The 20,465-nt window shown below is 33.6% G+C and overlaps 3 protein-coding genes across 3 annotated transcripts; 2 read left to right on the forward strand and 1 right to left on the reverse strand.

Moving 5' to 3' along the window:
• Positions 1–6,337: 6,337 nt before the first annotated feature.
• LOC108215398 (transcription factor UPBEAT1) lies at positions 6,338–6,673 on the reverse strand. The gene has a single exon (XM_017387902.2). It carries the CDS (start codon positions 6,671–6,673, stop codon positions 6,338–6,340), a length of 336 nt encoding a protein of 111 aa, XP_017243391.1.
• A 4,176-nt stretch (positions 6,674–10,849) lies between these two features.
• LOC108215389 (receptor-like protein kinase ANXUR1) lies at positions 10,850–13,897 on the forward strand. The gene has a single exon (XM_017387893.2). It carries the CDS (start codon positions 11,119–11,121, stop codon positions 13,711–13,713), a length of 2,595 nt encoding a protein of 864 aa, XP_017243382.1. The 5' UTR covers positions 10,850–11,118; the 3' UTR covers positions 13,714–13,897.
• Positions 13,898–15,569: 1,672 nt separating this feature from the next.
• LOC108195225 (peptidyl-prolyl cis-trans isomerase CYP21-4-like) lies at positions 15,570–20,011 on the forward strand. Its single transcript, XM_017362185.2, has 8 exons — positions 15,570–15,703; positions 16,438–16,639; positions 17,687–17,732; positions 17,822–17,872; positions 18,193–18,278; positions 18,934–19,071; positions 19,188–19,338; positions 19,704–20,011. The coding sequence occupies exons 2-8, from the start codon at positions 16,488–16,490 to the stop codon at positions 19,788–19,790; spliced, it is 711 nt and encodes a 236-aa protein (XP_017217674.1). The 5' UTR covers positions 15,570–15,703; positions 16,438–16,487; the 3' UTR covers positions 19,791–20,011.
• Positions 20,012–20,465: the final 454 nt, after the last annotated feature.

Here is a 20,465-nt window from a genome sequence, read left to right on the forward strand (position 1 = left end):
AGCGGAGAAGAAGGGAAGAAGAAGTCAACTAACAAGAAATTAACAAGAATCCAAAAAAAGTAAACAACCCTGCAGCGATATTTGTAACATGTACTATAACCTCTTTTGTTTTGCTAACATGTACTATAAAAAAATTAAAATAATTTTTAAAATATATTTATTTTAGAATTTTAAAATAATTTATAGCGTTTATGTAAAAAAAATATTTAGAGTCTAAATCTAGATATATATTTCAGAAATATAATACATAATTTTTGAGGGTCACGGGGTAAAGTAGATGTTAGAAACTAATATACACACTGTTATCTCTCAAACATTTAAAGTTAACGGCAGATTTGGACGGAATAGTGACCAGGGGTTACAACTTGCACGGGAAAGTCAAATGTATGGTGCATATTATCACGTTTTAAAGTTCAAGTTCTAAACTGCTTTTAGAGTAAACACAGGAGTTACAAAGTATAATTAACTCTGGAAAAAACATTATTTCTCTGTCCCAATTTTTGTTTATAATTAACAGGGGTGTATTGGATTGAGATTTTATAGCATTTTTTTCATTCATGAAATCCGAGGATATTCGATTGGGATTGTTTGAAATTCATTAAAATCTTGAGATATTCAATTGAGATTTTAAATTATACAACAAAATCTGGTGGTATTCAATTGAGATTTCAAATTATGCTTTAAAATCAAATGGTATTCAATTGGGATTTCAAATTATGCTTTAAAATCAAATGATATTCAATTGGGATTGTTTAAAATCCATTAAAATCTAGTGGTATTCAAATGCTGATGGATTTTTTTAGATTTCATAAAATGATAGATTTTGTGACATTCTTCAGTGTATTTTAAGTTTTTTGAAATCCCATCAAAATCCATGAGATTTTGAAGCACTGTACTTAAATCTCATCAACTCTGCGATATTTTATCAAGAATCCGCACAAAATCAAAATCACATAAAATCCATAAACTAAAAACAATCAATTAAAATCTCAATCGAATACATAAATATTTATTAATATATTAAAATAAAATGTCAGTTATCAAGAAATGAATAATTAGTATAATCGTGAAATTACATTAGTCAGATATGGAAAAAAAAAATTCTGAAATCGATAAAATGCCAAATACTCCCTCCGTTTCAATTTACATGTCCACTTTCAAAAAAAAAATTTGTTTCAAATTACTTGTCCACTTTAACTTTCAATGCAAAATTATATTTCCAAAGTCAGTTATACTCCACATATCTCTTGTTTATATTTCGTAGATCAATCTTACTCCACATATTTTGATTATTTAATGCAATTAATTTTTAAACAAACACTTTTTTTAAACTGTATTTTTTTTTTAAAGTGGACATCTAATTTGAAACGGAGGGAGTATGATCCAATTAAATATAAAAGATGTTTTTTTTTATATAAAACAGGGAGTACATAATTCGATGCAATGTATCACGATTCACGGAAAGCTAAATCAGAACAAAATCAAATCACAAAGATTAGTAGCCTACTCCTAATAAAAAAGTATAGATCAGTAGGCTAACAATCACATGATTTTAATCAGTTTCTAATCACATCCTAATCACTTTGTTTAATTAAAAATTATACTCCCTCCGTCCCTATTTATCTGTCCACTTTGGAAGTAAAAATTTGTCCATATTTATCTGTCCATTTATACTTTCAAAACTAATTTAATGATAGTTTTTCAAATATATCTCCATAATTTCAATTTTCAAGGCTTGACTTATTTAAAACTTGGTTGAATTCATGTTTTCAAGACATAAAGTAGGAGTATTCCACCATTTTCAAGATATTAATTAGAGGTATTTAATGAAAAAGTTCATACCATCAATTATTCCTTGGTATGTGTTTTTTTTTCCAAAATGGACAGATAAAAAGGGACGGAGGGAGTATTATATTTACAAATCACGATTATCGATGAAGCAGACTTGACCACGATATGCGGACCCGCTGCCATCATTCCGCAATCCTATGCGCGACCGTTCGGTCTACCATCCTAGGACCCACACGTGTTTCATGTGTTTGCTTATCACCGTCAATTCTCGTACATCGGACGGTTCATGTTCATGTTCCAGATTTTACGCGGTTTGGGAATATTCTGGAGGCATGGCTTTGCTTGTTGCATACGTTCTCTAGATCATATATAAAATGCTTTACATTTTATAATGAGCTGTTAAATAGATAAATAATTTAGTGGAATTAACAAATATCAGAATGGTGTGACGTGAGTGAATTTAAAAGGATAAGTAAGATTAAATAAATAACTAGTGGTGTGATTGCTTATTGGGTACGTTTGAGGAGCTCAATACAAACGTACAAAAGTATATTTAAATTAAAATATTATTATAAATTACAGGCGTTATTTTTGTTTGTTTCTGGAAGTTATATTCTTCGGCTCTTCTCTCTGTCACTGTTGTTCCGTCTCTGGGTCGTACTTATCTACGCACCTCCATTTTGCTGGAATATATTTTCGTTTTCGTTTTACGTGAAATTCTTTTCATTTCTGGTTTTGTAAAAATGAATATAATAATTTAAGATATAATGATATATCATTAATATATATACCCAATTTATATAATCAGTATTATCTTCCCAAAAGATTTTATGAGTTCGGCAAAATTTTACGCCATTGAAAATGGTCTTGTGGGTAATAGAGTGGAGAACTGAAGCTGCTATATCATGTGGTTTCCATTTTTTTTTTTTGGATAAACAGAATTTCATTAATAGAACCCATAGGGAAAAAAATAAAATTAGATCTATGCAAGAGGATAGAGATAATCGAGGCATTGGCTGAACTAGGACCGCAAGATTATAAATGGGGTTTCCATTTTATAAAAAATAAATTTGATTTATCCTGTCTTTTTTAAGATGGATGGAGTAACTTTCTATGTCCAGACATATTAACAATCATATGCCCCTAACCAGAGGCGGATCTTAGAAGGGGCAAGGGGGGCAACTGACCCCCTTAAATTTTTATTTTTTTAATATTATACATATTTTTAGGTTGTAAAATTGAAATTGACCCCCATTAATTTTTTTGTGACCCTTTTAAATTTTTTTATAAAAAAATTGACCCCCCTTAACTTTATAGTCAGATCCGCCACTGCCCCTAACACCTGCATGAGATGATAAAGATGATATATTCAATATTTTTCAGAAATATTATTTCTTTTTTTCTATTTTAATCGATATTTGATTTTTTTAAACATATTTTAAGATGTTAAAAATCATATTCAAATATAAATTTTTTTTTAAAATTATAAATAAAAGTTAAGGATCTCAACCTTAATTTGATATAAGAATTTTTTTTAAAATAAAATTATTATTTTCTCATACCGTAATATAGATGTCAAAAATTAAAAAAAAATGGAAGGAGGGGAGTGAAATATTATGAGCGATTTTATCTTGCTTGGTGTGAACATACTGAGACCACGATTTGGCTAGTTTTATATGATAATTTTAAAACTTTTTGTTCTTAAAGAATTAGCCCTCAATTTGATTGTCTCTATGAAATTTTGTTATAGATTTTGTTGGCATTTGACTCAATTGTAATTCTCTTTTTTATTATAGAATGGAGAGGTATTTTTCGAAAAGAAAGTAATCGGAGAATGCTACTGAAATATCTACTCAAAATTCCGGATACATGAATTTGTCCATGGAGGAAGATCCTACAACTCAGCCATTTCAGGTCATCGATATAGCTCATTAGATTGAGTTACCAACAGACTCGGCAAAGAGAAAGAGTGTATATGCATTTGCCGCAAATGAAAAAGATAGGTTGCGAAGATATAATTTACAAAAGGGTCCGTTTCAACCAAATATAACTTTTCTGTGGAGACAATTTGAAAATGAAAATCGCAGGTTTATTTTTAGCTGGTTCAAACTTGAAGAACATTCGACTTGGTTTGAATACAACATTTCTAATGATTCAGCATATTTTCGCTCCCCGGGAACTAAATCCTGCATTCGCGGCTGCCCTCATCACTTTATTCAGATTGGATAGTTTTATCCACTAACTTCAATAGTAGTCATTTCAATTAGCCAAAAAAAATATAAATATTTGTCCTTTCTAATCCACTAGGACCCAATGAGAAGTATGGGCCATTACATGTATTGGGCCATGGTCAATCGTAAACCACAAATCCTCATTAGTCCTGGATCTAGTTAAAACTATGTCAAAATTTATATATTCTTCCGTTTGGGCAAACTTTACACAGATCAAATATAAAACATTATGCTGGAATACAAAATTTATTGAATATCTTAAGTTGTTCTTAACTTGCAGTTAAAAAGTACACTGGTACATGAACTTCTTTAAAACCCCATCTGGCTTGAAAATCAAAGTAATAGAACTTTTCGGCATCGTTAGTGTATTGAGTTGATCATCCGGATAGAATCACACATGTCTTATGTCTATATATATATATACATATAGATTTAATTTATATTCATGATATTTTGTTTTATTATCCAATCTAATTTCATCGATCAAAATTTTCAATCAAATTAATTGATGTGAACAATTCGATATAATATTAAAAAAATTCATATAAACATCCAAAGTTAGGTAACTAATAGATGTACAATAAAATTGATTAATAATATTTTAGTTTGTAATAAATAGAATATATTATTTTATTATGATAATAAATAACATGAAATCCTTTTACAAATTTCTCACTACGAGCATCTCCAACGGTTTTGGTTAAAAATAGTTGGCTCAATTAGAGCTATAAGACATTACGTAAAATTTGCTGAACCTGTAAGATATTTTGCTTCGATGTTAGAGCATCTCCAACGGAGTTGACTATAATCGGTGGCCAAATTAGACTTGTAAGACATTATTTAAAATTTGCTGAACCTATAAGACATATTGCTTCAATGGTATTGGTTATTTTGGTTGGCTATAATTTAAAAATAGTATGTTATTAATATTTTAGATTGTTAAAATAGAATATATCATTTCAATATGATAATAAATGACATGCAATCTTCCTACAGATTTCTTACAGACATGTTGAGGTTCGACAAATTGAGCCATCCATAGGAGGTTGGCTAAATTCATAGACAAATTTAGCCATCCATAGGAGGCTGGCTAAATTCACAGACAACAGCTGAGTATGGTTGGAGTTGAGTTTTTCGAGCTGTTGGCTAATTTTTTTTTTATATTTTAGGTATGCCAACTCAGCTTTTAGCCAAGGGTTTTCAATGGTTGGAGATGCTCTTATTAGCTATATTGGTTGGCTATATTTTAAAATTAGTATGTTATTAATATTTTAGATTGTGGTTAAGAGTTTATCCTCTGTCGTCCCAGGTCCTGGTTTTCGACCGTGGCTCATCTCGAGAATATCTTAGAACATATACTCATTTGTAAGGTTATAGCCTATAAGCCATATTTGTTAAAAAAAATAATATTTTAAATTGTTATAAATAAAATATATCACTTGAATATGATAATAAATGATGTGAAATCTTCTTACAGGCCTATAGAGATTCGACAAAATATAGCCAACATCAGGATGTTGACTATATTTATAGACAAGATAGATGTGCCATTGGAGTTGATGTTTTTCTTACACAATTTCTATATTTTTTATTTATGGTATGTATTTATGATTTTTAGCTAATAGTTTTACATGGTTGGAGATACTCTAATGTGAATTTTTCCTGCATAATTTCTATATATGATATCCTGCTTGCTATTGCTGCATGCGAATGGAAATGTGCACCATGATGGAGTGAGACGGAAATAAGTTTGTATTAAAATTCAGAATAATATTATTTTATTAATTCATTAAAATTGATTCAATTCAGATGAAGAAATACAATGGGCCTGTTTGGTTTACGGAAGCAGAAGCTGCTTCTGACTTCTGCTTCTTTTGACCCGTTTGTGTAAAGAAGTAGAAGCACTTTTAAGAAGCTGAAAATGCTAGCTTCTTTCTCACAGCTTCTGCTTCTTTTCCAAACACTTTATTAACTTATTTACTTCTCACTTCTACTCCACTTCTTTACTATAAGCAAGAAGTCACTTCTTTTAAGCTAACCCAAACGGCCCCAATAACTTTTAAAGAGGATTCTTCGAGTTTTAGCCTGAATTCGTCCCTTAACAATAAAAAATTACATGATAAGATAGTGATGGATAGAAAATTCCGTCAGCGATCATCAATATCTTGCATTATCAAGAAACACAATAATATCAATACACCAAAACTAATCCCTGTGCAGATATGATCCATCCAAAATCAATTGCTATCATAAAACATAAATGCAAAAGAATATATAAATCCAATCATTTAAATTAACATTTGCTGTCTTCACAATCATACAGTTGACAAAGCCTTAACCATAATCTGCATAACTTTTACCCTCATTTCCAAAGCCACTATGTAATCAGCTGTCTCTCTAAACAGCCCATCCAATCCCATGCTGTCACTGCTGCTTGGAATAAGCTTCTTCAGAACCTCCACCCTTCTCCCCACTTCATTTCTTGGCCTTCTAGAACCTTCTAAACCACCAAACCTTCTTCTACTTCCTCTCTTCATCGCGATTCTTCGCGGTCTTTTCCCAGTCTTTATCTGCCTTCTTCTTCTAATCCGTTGTGATCTAGTAGTACTAGAGAGGGAAACAAGATTAATAGGTTGTGGAGATCCTCCCATTTCTCAACTCTCTTAGTAATATGTTTGTCTAAGAGAAAACTGGCTGGTTTTCAAGTGTGGCAACAGATGGGGGTTTTATACCAGAAATATATGAACAATAATTTAAGTTTTCTGATATTTTATTTAATTAAGGATAATGTTGCAAATTGTTAAATATTTAATTCTGTCGTACAGTTGCATGCCTCCCATACAAAGGGGGTGGTGATAAATGTGGGACTGCTATTGTGCCATGTATACCTTAACACTTTGCTTGTTGCTTTGTGCATGTTCTCAAACCCTAAAGCACATGCAACCATGATCATAGCTCTTCATAGCACTCAACCTCCTAAGTATACCTAAAAAACCCACCTCCTTTAATCAACTCATTTCTACTCAAAACACCCTGGATTATTCCTTCTTACTTTTCCAAATTCAATGCATATTAGTGCATTATTATATATATATTTATTTATTCTCACGACTTGTTTTCAATAACCCTGCAAATTTTCCTCAATTTTAAGCAGTTTTGGTAGTTATGTCCATGTTCCCTAGCGGGAAGCTTATTTAATTAATGGAAACTGGAGCAACATGTCAATGTTCCTCTCAGCAAAAGGGTTGCGTTAAGATCTTCATGTTGGGATCTGCAAGCATAATTTTCTTCTGACATTCATGTACCTCGCCATTATTTAATCAAATGATATCCATCTATGTGTTTTTTTTTTTTTTTTTTAAAAAAAATTAAGTTTAAGTTCAATTCCTTGCATTTGCATGCCTGTTTTCATATCTCCAAATAAATATTTCATTATAATTGAACCTAAGTCATTTTATCACATTGATACTTATATAATGGTTTTTAATATATAGGTACTTATCCTCACCTCTATCCCGTTTTAAGGGCTACATTCATATCTACAAGTTACATGTTAACACTTACCAGTACTACTACTTTTGTCAAAGTTGAGGTCTTGAGGATGCCACATGCACTTTGTATTAGATAATCACCATTTATCAATAGTCTATAAATAGTCGTAGGGACAAAATAATGGATCAGTACTAGCTAAAGGTGCTTAAATATGTTGGAAATATAGACCAGAAAGCACCCGTTGGGCCGTTCTGTTGTATATGGGTCCTAATTACAGCTAAGTGCTATGATTAGTGGTTAAGGGTGGCAGATGATTAACAGAACAGATAGGATTAACACATTTTTAAGTCAGAAAAACAAAGTTGTAGGGATGTTAAGTAATGTGGTTAGTGTGATTTCACTTTCAAGTCAATTATATAATATGAAGTTGTTTAAACTTGAGGATGGTACCAAGCAACGGATAGAGTATGAAGTTAGTGACGGCGGCTGCATGCAGCACATGGGTTAATCTACCTCTGTCCACGTTTAAGATAAGTAGGGTAGTCGTTTTAAGCAAACTACATCTTTTCAGAGTCTGTGGAATTAATACAAAATTGTGTCAACACTTATTGAAATACATTTCGATCATCATTATAGAGATGTCAGACTTTCCGAATTCACGGATATCGGATCCAACCGAGTTACTATTTACTTATGATCATATGTTATCAAACTTTTTTGTCATCTCATTTAGTATAATTTTTTGGTTTTTTTAGTGTGTGTCATGGCTAAGGGCCAAATTTTATGAGTTTGAGAGATTTTTATTGACCCTCATATCTTAATAATGGTGAGCCCCTACATATACAATCACCACACCAATCAAAATCGGCCAAAACATATAAATTTTCGTGCACCCATAATTTTTAATGTGAAATTAAGGCTGGGTTCTATGAGGAACTCATTAATCAAGAACTCTTTTTATTTTGAATTGTTTTCATAATTTTTATTCAAAATATATGAATTTGTATTTATAAACAAATTATGAAAAATTTCTTTACAAAAAATGTGCGTTCTAGAATTCGTCTTTTTATAAAATTTAGAATATTATACATCGAATTTTTTGATATATTACATAAATAAAAAGAAATTTATTAAACTATATTATATAATTAATATAAAAATAGTTAAAAATATTTAAAGAACACCAAAGGTGAGATATATACATACGGAACATACTAGTTATCTGGAAACTAGTTGTCGAGGCTCGTGAAATCGATAATATTTATTTATACTTCGTCCGTTTCATAATACAGGTACACTTTTGAACAAATCACACATATTAAGAAAAACTAACTTTTGTAGAAAACTTCATTTATCATTACATTTATTGCATTGACCAAGTATAATATATGGGATATATTTGATTTAGGAAATGTAATTTTGTAGAAAATACAACTATTGACTACATTGCATTGAAAGATAAAATGGGACAATTAATTTGAAACAATTTTTACTTATCAAGAGTGTACTATGTAACGTGAAAAAGTAAGTTTTTGGCACATATGGGCCAACCAAGTACCCCAACACTAAAAGGAGGCTCCAGCCCAATATGCCAAAATGTCTATTGGTCAGCGTGTGTACTATTCCAAAACCTAGCCAGCGGCCCAGCAGAATTAGCAAAACAAATTAACGACGGACAGACCAGAAAGTGGGCATCGGACGGAGAACCATATTTGGTTGTGAGAATCTAACAATTTATTTTGTAATAATTACAAAATTGAAAATTCATAGCAATTTGATATTTTGACGTGTTTATGAAATTTCTATTTTGAATATTAAATTCACCAGCAAACTCAATATGTTTTTGAATTTACCAGAATCTCATTGTATTACTTATTAAGTTGTAGCAATTTTTTTCTGCCAGAAGTTATAGCAATTTTGAATGCGAAGATTTTCAATTTAATTGTAACTAGAAAGATAGAACCATGAAATTGTAGTTTTACCCGTCAATGCCACTTAGACATGTCATAAGAATTAAATGTACTGCTAGAAATAAGTAATCAGAAACTAGATTCAAAGACAAAATAATTGTGCTGTTTAGGTAAATTCAAAAAAGTGTTTCTGACTTAAAGTAAAGAAAACAATTGGATTAGAAATCCTCAAAAACTAGCATTCTCGACTTCTTATAAATGAGTCTTCTTTTTTACACAAACGGGTCAAGAAAAAAAGTCAGCTTTTAATCGAAAAAAGCCAGAAGTGGTGTTACCCAAACACGCACTAGCTGTAATTTAAAGTCAAAAAGCGGAATTTGATTGATAAACAGAACAAATGGGACGGAGATTGTGTAGAAGCGGGAGAGCATGCTAACTTTGTAATTGCCTATCTAGATAAAGTTATACTTTCCCCCTGCCAATATGTTCAACTCAGTGTCAAGATCTTGATATACTCTTACTACGAACACTTATTGCAGAAGAGAATGACTTGTTTCTACTTTCTAGTAATTAGTAGTGACCTTGTATCAAAATAGCTAGGGATGGGCATTTACCCCGCCCCGCTCGACCCCGATCCGATCCCCGCCCCGTTCGGGTCGGGGATTCGGTGAATTTTTCGGGGTCGGGGCGGGGAGCGAGGAAAATTTTATAAAAAATTCGGGGATCGGGGCGGGGTCGGGGTTTCGTGTCTCCCCGCCCCGATCCCCGACCCCGATTGTATATATATGTTAAAAAATAATTTTTATATGTTAATAATAATATATTTATATATATTATACTAAATATATTATTAAAAATAGATATCTTTTATAATATTATTAAAATTTAAAAAAAAAATCTTAATTTTTATTGATCGATTATTATTATATTGTAATATAATATATTTAATAATTTTAATATTGTCTTTTATTTATATTATAAGTCAATTTTAATATGATTTAATATTAAAAATATGAGATAATATTATTTTGTTAGTATATTATGAGTTAGTAGTTTGTTTTTTATTGAAAGAGTATATTATATATTATAAAATTATTTTTTTTATTAAAAACTAAAATTCCCCGAATCCCCGCGGGGATCCCCGTTCCCCGTTCGGGGCGGGGATCGGGGAGAAAAAGAATCCCCGTTCGGGGTTCGGGGCGGGGTCGGGGATGGGTATTGAATTCGGGGATCGGAGGCGGGGAATGGGGATAGCACTCCCCGACCCCGAAGTGCCCCCGTGCCATCCCTAAAAATAGCTGTGATGGTTGCAAAGCAAAAGAATTGCTTATAACACCAAAGATCAAAGACATTATGCGCCAGTTTATAACACAAAATAAAAGAATGATAGCTTTGTAATAATATCGAAGTTGAAGGGTGTGAAAATAGTTATAATGAGATGGACCTAAAATTTCAGCTATAATTAGTAAGGAAAACAATGACATGAAAGTAAAATTCATGTGAAGTTTTCAGGCAATGTAGGTTGGCCTATCTCCTTCTCCATGGCCGAGCAGAGCTAAATTAGCATTGCACGGCCCCTTTGATCCAAAACCAAACTCTCCCTCGTCGTTTGTCAGGCGTACAGGAAAATCTTCAACCTTTGATCTTGACTTGCATTCGTGATCTCGTTGTTTTCCTGTACGCCAATACAAGCCATGCATTCCAATTCCGGTCTTGTCGTTTTTTATGTACAACTATGTATTGTCTTTAGCATCATTCATGCACAACCTGGTCCGGGCCAAAAGATTTTTCTCAGCTGTGGAGATCAGAAGGGTGGCAATGATGCAGATGGCAGAAAATGGGAGCCTGATGCAAAGTATCTTGTGAATTCGGATAAAACGGTGGAAACCAAAGCCGAAACAAAGGATTCTTCACTCCCTTCTGATATTCCTTATATGACTGCTAGGATTTTTAATGCTGAGACATCTTATAAATTTTCTGTGAATGGGAGCAGTAGGATTTTCCTAAGGCTGCATTTCTATCCATCTTCGTATCCGAATGTTAATATTTCCAACTCTTATTTTTCGGTTAATGCTGGAGGAGTTACCCTGTTGAACAATTTTAGTGCTGCAACAACTGCTATGGCCTTATCACAGGCGTATATAATTAAGGAATATGCATTGGCCCCTTCCAATAAAAATGACTTGAGTCTCACCTTTAAGCCTTCTGATAAGTATAGTGGGACGTTTGCGTTTCTTAATGGAATTGAGGTCATTGAAACACCGGAGATGTTTGATGATAATATAGAAATGGTGGGAGTTTCTGGTGAAGATTCAGGGGTGATGGTGTCGGCCACGACAGCCAGCATGGAGACAATGTACAGACTGAATGTTGGTGGACAATTTGTTCCACCAACAAATGATTCAGCTGGTTTAATGAGGAGTTGGTATGATGATTCGGCTTATATATTTGGTGCCTCTAGCGGTGTCACCAACAAGGCCAATACCACAATCAAAGACAGCGGATTGACAGGCGTTTTAGCCCCTCTTGATGTGTACAACACTGCAAGATCTATGGGTCCGGATCCAAATATCAACAAAAATTATAACTTGACATGGGTTTTTGAGGTTGATGCCAATTTTACCTATTTGGTGAGGCTTCATTTTTGTGACTATCTATATCAGAAGGTGAATCAAAGGGTGTTTACGATTTATATCAATAACCAAACTGCAGCAGATACATTGGATATCATTGCACTGGCAGGCGGCATGGACCAGCCTGTGAAAAAGGATTATGTTGTAAATGTGAATGGTAAACAGGACAATAAAGAGATCTGGGTGGCACTTCATCCTAATGTGAATGTTAAGCCTGAGTTTTATGATGCAGCATTGAATGGATTGGAGATATTTAAGCTTGGTGATGCAAAGTCTAACTTGGCAGGACCCAACCCCGAAATATCAGATTTGATGCTTAAACAAATGGAGCTTAATAACAAGAAATTTGCTCCTGAAAAAAGCTACATAGGTGCAATTGTTGGTGGAGCTGCAGGTGGTGCTGCTGCTTTTGGCATTGCGGCTGCCATAATATTTATTGTCAACAAGAGGAACAAGAAACAACACGGGGATTCAGTATCTTGGCTGCCACTTTACGGACATTCTCATACTTCAGCTACTACAGTCTCTGGCAAGAGCAATGGCAGTACAAACATTTCATCTGATGCAGCAGCCAATTGCAGGTTTTTCTCTTTGGCTGAAATTTTGCAGGCAACCAAGAACTTCGATGAATCTCATGTTATTGGGGTTGGTGGATTCGGAAAGGTCTATAGAGGTGTTATTGATGGAGATACAAAGGTAGCTATTAAAAGATCAAACCCCTCTTCAGAACAAGGAGTTAATGAATTTCAGACCGAAATTGAGATGCTTTCGAAGCTCAGGCATAGGCATTTGGTGTCCCTTATTGGATTTTGTGAAGAGGGTAATGAGATGGCACTGGTTTATGACTACATGGGAAAAGGAACTCTAAGGGAGCATCTTTACAATAAAAATAAAGTTACTCTAACTTGGAAGCAAAGGCTGGAAATCTGCATTGGTGCAGCAAGGGGATTGCATTATCTTCACACTGGGGCTAAGTACACAATTATTCATAGGGATGTCAAGACCACCAACATTCTTCTGGATGATAAATGGGTTGCAAAAGTATCTGATTTTGGGTTATCTAAAACAGGCCCTAACATGAATCAAAGCCATGTTAGCACTGTTGTAAAGGGTAGTTTCGGTTACTTGGATCCTGAGTATTTCAGGAGACAACAATTGACCGAAAAATCTGATGTTTACTCATTTGGGGTTGTTCTTTTTGAGGTTTTGTGTGCTAGACCTGCTCTCAATCCTAGCCTTCCCAAGGAACAGGTAAGCCTTGCTGATTATGCCATGCATTGCCAGAGAAAAGGGACACTGGATGAGATAATTGATCCCCAGCTCAAAGGAAAAGTAAATCCCGAGTGTATAAAGAAATTTGCTGAATTGGCTGAAAAGTGTTTAGCTGATCATGGAACAGATCGCCCCTCAATGGGAGATGTCCTTTGGAACCTTGAATCTGTGCTGCAACTTGAGTCGGATCCCACTAGTGTGAATCATTCTCCAGCACCAAGTGGAAGCATAGAGTATGATAATGCCGAACAGATTAATCAGGCCAAATTAATGGCTATGCACAGGAACACTTTAAGTCTTGGAAGCGACCACGATGAAAATGAACAATCAGAGGATAAGCCTGATGAGATCTTCTCACAGATTGTCAACCAGAAGGGAAGGTGAGCAGGAGAAAAGATCAATTAGAAAGGGTATTACTGCAATGTGTGAAATCAATCCATGAAATGTGAGAAAACTAAACTAACCACAGATGATACCTTCTAAATACATAATTATGTGTTTAAAGGTGTCTCTTATTATTTATCTATTTAGTCTCTGTTTACTGGAAAATCTGCATGACAAAACCAATTGCACATCCCAGTCTTCCAAAGCTGGCCTGAATATTATATAATCAACGAAATATTAAAAAGTCGTAGCAATTTTCCTCTATTTGCTATAATTTGATTCATAATTTATTGACTGAACAAACTGAAACTTTTCAGTAATTTTGCAAGAGTCTTCATATGAATATACCAACTTAAGCCTTAATATGCATTCATTAACTTTTTATATTCTCTAATTGCCCAAACCATACGCAACAGTATTTCTACGTGATAGAATATAATCCTCAAAATAAACTCTTGATCAGACTCTTCCAGTAGCAATAATGTAACTCTAAAACATAGTATCACAAGTCAGAATATGTTTGGAATTTTAAGGCTAGTATGAACTGCAAGATGTATCTAAATACTGTACACAAATTTCCGTAAAATCTTGAATTAATAGTAGTCCTTTAAATCTTTAAAAAAATGTCTGCAAATTAATAAGTATGAGCATGATGGCAATATGGCTTTGGAGGAGGCCTTGCATCATGTGGCAATATTCCTGGATGATGAGCCAAGAGGCATCAATTCATGTAGCACTTTTATTGGATTATGAATTTATGATAAAAGGGAGAAGAGGATCTCAGATTGCCCGTTTTTGAAACCTCCTATATTAAAAAAATTAGTGTTAACTATCTCCTTAACCATCTGTAGGACTTGAGAGGCCTGGAGAGGCGGAGAACCATGGATACGATTATTTCTCTCCTCAGGTGAAGTGAACCTCAACAGCTATAACACACGTTTTCAGGTCATGACATTCTGGGCAACATAATCAATCCAGGAGCCAAAAATGTGTATGGGGATTGGGCATAGATGCTACCAATAGAGGGACAATGTTAAATAAGATGAACTACAAATTCCATGGCAGGGTTGCATGTATATCTCTGCCTATCAATTTATCTTTTTAAGATTGTTCTAATGGCGCTCTCTGATTTTGTGGCTTTTGTTTATTACTCGCTTCCTGACAAAACAAAATAAATAACTATTACTCATTTTTATAAAGAGCTCAGCCGACTTTTTCACCTTCTCAATGTCCTGTATTAATGCTATGCCTGTTTCTTGATCTAATCCAACATGAAAGCATTTGGCTAAACCTTCAAAGTACGAGTAAGGGCTTTTCAGCAACAATTTCTTTAGTTTCATTGGAAATCCCTTACAACAACCTATATTCACTTTCGGAATCCATAAAAATTTCAGCAACTATACCGTTGGAAGTACTAAACGTAATATAAATAATCAACCAATTAAAAAGACTATCAGTATGCGGATAACATATTGCTGGTGACCGGGATGGAAACAAAGCCAGAAACTTCAACATAATTGTTTACCCGGAAAACCTTGGAGGAGGAGAAGTGCCTATTCTGCAATTTGTCTAAGAATATGAACATGCATCATGCATGGATGTTAACAATGTTTTATAGCAGTGGTTAATTTATTAGTTTTTTTGTTACCATGACAAGAACAAGAAGACTAAGTTAACAATGAAATAGTAATGTTCTGATATTACAATGTCTCAACAGTAGGCATAATATAGATTACTAATATCTGTCCACTGTCCTATAAAAACAAAATAAATTCTAAAAATATTTTCAAAAATGAGTTTTGGAATACTTACTAATTTATTTTATTCTTATAAATTCCTAAACAATTTTTATTTTTGTAATATTACAAAAGGTTTTTAAGTAAAAAATGAATAGTAACGTCGTAATTTTGTGCAGTCTTTGTTGTAACAGAAGTTTGAGAGCGAGAAGCGTAGAAGCACAGTGCACACAAACACTGTTCGATCTGTTCTCGTAAGTAAATTAACTTTATTGATCTTCATTTTTGATAACAGTGTATAAAGATTTGATTGCCACTTCTCTTTTGTGTATTTGTTCATGTTTTAATCGCCTTTTGTCAGTAAAGATGTTATCTTTGATTTCAATCAGTTGTGATGAAATTGTATGTATACAAGATTGTTCGTGGGGTGGGGGGAGAGAGAGAGAGGGAGGGAGGGAGATAGAGTTTGTATCCGAGAGAGAGTGGGAGAGAGAGAGGGAGAGAGTTTGTATCCGAGAGAGAGCGGGGGAGAGAGAGAGGGAGGGAGAGAGGAGGGTTGGTTTGCATATGTATATATGTGCACACATTTTAATTTGTTAGTATTGAACTCTAAATTGTAATTGACAGAAGTAATCATCAAAAAAGTGGTAAATGCTGCTACCGGTGAAACATTAGATATACTTATACAGGCTCTTTCTAATTTGAGAAGAATTGTTTGCACTTTTAAATTTATAGAAATGTGTGCGAGCGAAGTGTAGAATATTTGCTGGACAATTGTCTTTAAGCTAAAACTGTTTTTACTAGATAAAAATTGCTATCGTAATTACAGAGCGGCGCTAAATATAAATTTTTTAAAAACATGTAGAATTAGACCACAGCATCTCTCTAACAACTCTGGACTATATTTCTTCAAATGTAAGTCAGTAGCTAATATATTGTAAATGTGGATTTCAGAAATCTATAACCTTGAGATTTGACTTGTGGGCAGGTTAATTTAACTGAATATAAACTATTTAGAATTGAAGCTGTACTAGCTGCATGGCTAAAATTAAACCTCAAGCTCTACTACAGCAAAGCAAGAAGAAGAAGGGGCCTAGTCAAATTAGTGCTAGTACAATTGTCTTGTATGGCGTTGTTGTCATTCTATTGGTTTTCTTCGGGTTAGCCTCGTACAGACATTGGATTCAAAGGTCTGTGTGTTCATATTTTGGTTTCGTCTACATTTTATTTTGTGAAATTGGATATATAATGACATGTTTAAATATTTGGCTTTTTTCTTATCGCCTTTTTCTAAGAATTCTAAACTGGTATGGTCCGTAGGGTGGTATTGGCATTAATTAATGAAGGTGGACTTAATTGACATATTACTATTTACTGAAAATCAATTTTAGTTCATCCACAAGAGAAATAAATCAAAGCCCCGCTTTTTGGAGATTTATTCAAGAACTTTACAACAATATGCTGATCAACAACTTCTTGCAAGTAATGAATAATAGAGGCAACTTTGTCTTGGAAACCTTTGGATTCAAAATTGAGAACCATGTAAGCATTGTCTTTATTATGTATTGGACACCTTGATATTTTTATCTGCAATCTAGTTGGACAATGAGAACATGCCACTGAAAGACTCTACTAAGACCGAGTTGGGTTGTCAAGTAATCTAGCTGTGAATAAGGCCCCCTATAAGTACATACTCGTACTGTTTCCGCAGTTCGCTCATTCCCAAGGGATCTATGTTCTGGGATATTTTTTATGGTTTGCAACACGTTAAATGCCTCTGGTTTTGCAGCACACTATGAGGATGCTTCGAGTTCAATAGTCACTGTCAAATGCTACTCAAGCTAATTCTGATGTAAATGTTTTGTGCTCATCATATGGATTGTTTTAAAAAAATTATAAGATACAATTTGCGTAAAATCAGTGAGTCAACACCCATGGTTCTGCATTTTTTTGTACGTTGCTTTCCTTGCTTTATTCCGGCTTTTTACTGTTTTACCATCCAAGCAACGCTGTGTGCTTGGTACCTTGAGATAGACACATATTAGATGCTAATATGCTATACATTTTAATGTGCCCATTCAATAATGTAGTATATGGTATTTAAATGATAAACCTTAGATAAGTTGACCAATTCTCGAGCATCTAGGCCATAGTCCTGAATACTGTACTGAAATACTTTATATGTATGACCCGAATTTTGTGTTGGCTTTTAAGAACTTCCATAATCACTTGCTTAGGTCCAGGGTGATTCAGAAGACAAGGGAAGGGTTACCAATACGTAAGGTAATAAATTTTCTGTATCTGGGTGGTTTCTGCTATGAATTTGATAACAATCCAATTGCCTCCCCTCATACTCTTTCTTTTCCCTGAAGAAATTAGGTGCATATGACGGTTCAAAGAAATCTGAAGTGCCCAGATATGCTGTAAGAGTTTATAAATTGAAATTTAATTGTTATTAGATGTACTTGATGACCCAAAAAGTTGACGCTATGCAAGTGATAGGCATGTTAATTGTATTTTGTAATGCACAATCCTTAGCCCTTAAAGACCAAACTTCCTTTTTTTTTTTCTCTAAGGTTGTTACATCCTTAGACATTATATTATTCACAAGCAATTACTTTTTTCTTGGCTCATAGGTTTTTTTGGCATATGATTTGGTCTGAGATTTCTAACTTACATTTGTACTTGCAAAATCTTATTGTAGTTTTCTCTTTAGTGTATTTTGACATGATATCAATCACAGATCTTCAATACTTCTAAAGGCATGATAACGGTGGAACTTTACAAGGACGGTGCTCCTGACGTTGTTAATGAATTCATTGATGCATGGTAAGTATGTCCCTATTAGTCTTTACTATGTAGCCTACAACAAAAGGTACTGTAGTTTACTTTCTGTTATTTTGATAAGTTGTAATTTACATAAAGAAAATTTTGTAATTGTGGGTACCTGTTAACTGGTAACTCCGTTTGTAATCTGGAAGCTGTAAATCTTCATCTTGCCTACATATGCGCATGACTTTAAATTCTACATTCTAACATTTGCTTGTTCACTAGTTTCGACATAACAAGTTTTCTTATATGTGTAATTTGACATTATTTGATAAATTTGATCTGATTTATTAGTTTAAAATTATTTGGCTGATTTTTTAAATAAATAAATAAATAAAATCTCGTAGCAGAATTTTTATAGTGGAATCTTTTTTTTGCAATTTCTTGTATTTGGAATTTTTAACAAACCTAGGCGAGTCTAGGTCTGTGGACCCTGTTCCTGTTCGCTAAAATAATAATTCATCTGATCTTCGAGTATTACTAGATGATATACCACACACACTCACTCTTATAATGTGATTCTTAAATGTTAACCGATGCTTGTTTAGATATAGAAGCTGATTGCAATTTTTGTTGTGCAATTATTGTTTGTATATAAAATGTCAAGTCGAGCCTAGTTACTCTAACTTTTCACAAGATAAGTGTTTTTTTACAGTCATAATGGACAGTTCAAAGGGATGCAATTTCATCATGTGATTAAAAATTTTGTAATCCATGGAGGTGATTCAAAAATAAATGGCGTTACAGAAGATTGGACATCTAAAGGCAGACATTACAACCAACTGGATACAAGGTTCTTCCTGTTTTTCTTGTACTGGTTGTTTCACTTACAAAATCCTTTCCTGATAAAAATCTAATCTTTTTCATTGCTACCCCCACCCAATCCTCAACTTTTCCATTGTGGTCCAGTGTGAAGCATGATGCATTTATGATGGGTACTTCTAAGGGAAAACATGGCAAGGAAGGTTTTGAGCTAGTTATAACTACTGCCCCAATTCCGGATCTGAACGAGAAGCTTAATGTGTTCGGTCGAGTAATCAGGGGTGAAGATGTTGTTCAGGTGATATTTTACTTTAAGTATCATGTCCTTAAAAATATTTTCTCTTCCATTGTTATGGCCGAAAGAAGTTATATGAGTAGCAAACTTAGTTGTGACACTATGTCTGAGAAAATAGACAAATATATACTTATTTGCCAGACATGGGTGACTCCCAATTTAATTAAAATACATAAGCACTCCAGTCTGATATACAGTAGTTGTAATGGTTGGAACACAAGTTCACTTCTTTTTTGTTGTTGCTAATTAACGGTGCAACCTCCTTCAAAGATAACGAGGAATGAGTTTTGGTTTTATATCTTACAGTGTTATTCTTCAACTTGGTGTTTACACTAATGTTAGTGCATTTTCCTGCAATGTGCTTTCAGGAAATAGAAGAGGTTGACACAGATGAACATTATCGACCCAAATCTTCAATAGGAATCATTGATGTGAAACTGGAGCTGAAAGTTTAAAGCTCTGTCGTAAAAGGCTATTCATTTGCCTGGCTCCCTGTCGTTGAAGTTATGTCAAGCAGGCATTTTGTAGGAGTATTTCTCATAGGTGTTTAGAATTTAGCAGATCCCTTCCGCATCTCTACTGCTAAAGTAAATTTCGTTCAGCTCTCATTTAGCTATTCATAAACCAGTTAACTTTGATTCTTTTTAATTCTTTTTAATTCAGTGATGTTTGTGAAGTCTCAGGTCTGATATTACTCGAAAGGAAAGGTAACAGTAGCCGGGTGTACAAGCCTTTTTTTTTTTTTTTTCTGGCAAATCTAGGGAACTGAAAAATAATTAAGGTGAAAAAGACGGCATCTCCATTATATTAGGATCGTAAAATAAACATTTTTGTGACCCATTTTACGTGCAACAAATATTCATGTATCAAGTTTTTACCGTGCTACAAATTATTATTATCTATATAAACAATTGTATGAGGGTTCTGGGGAGCTTTAGAATCATATGGTAAAACCAAATCCTTTGCAAATTAAATTTAGACATGGATAAAATATAAACAATGCAAGAAATTTGATCGAATTTAGTACTCCTTCCTTCCTAATTTGTACGAGCTTCCTTGACTAACACGGTTATTAAGAAATGAATGTTTGACTTAATCTTAATCATATAAAAAAAGTTATTGGATGTTAG

Source organism: Daucus carota, chromosome 1 (assembly GCF_001625215.2).
Source record: "Daucus carota subsp. sativus chromosome 1, DH1 v3.0, whole genome shotgun sequence".
Classification (NCBI taxonomy): domain Eukaryota; kingdom Viridiplantae; phylum Streptophyta; class Magnoliopsida; order Apiales; family Apiaceae; genus Daucus; species Daucus carota.

What these genes read in the sequence shown, in the direction of transcription:
- LOC108215398 (XM_017387902.2), bottom strand. Translation starts at nt 6,673, where the DNA reads ATGGGAGGATCTCCACAACCTATTAATCTTGTTTCCCTCTCTAGTACT.
- LOC108215389 (XM_017387893.2), top strand. Translation starts at nt 11,119, where the DNA reads ATGCATTCCAATTCCGGTCTTGTCGTTTTTTATGTACAACTATGTATT.
- LOC108195225 (XM_017362185.2), top strand. Translation starts at nt 16,488, where the DNA reads ATGGCTAAAATTAAACCTCAAGCTCTACTACAGCAAAGCAAGAAGAAG. An exon ending in AATGAATTCATTGATGCATG is followed by an intron (nt 18,279 to 18,933) that starts GTAAGTATGTCC and finishes GTTTTTTTACAG; the next exon opens with TCATAATGGACAGTTCAAAG. An exon ending in GGGGTGAAGATGTTGTTCAG is followed by an intron (nt 19,339 to 19,703) that starts GTGATATTTTAC and finishes ATGTGCTTTCAG; the next exon opens with GAAATAGAAGAGGTTGACAC.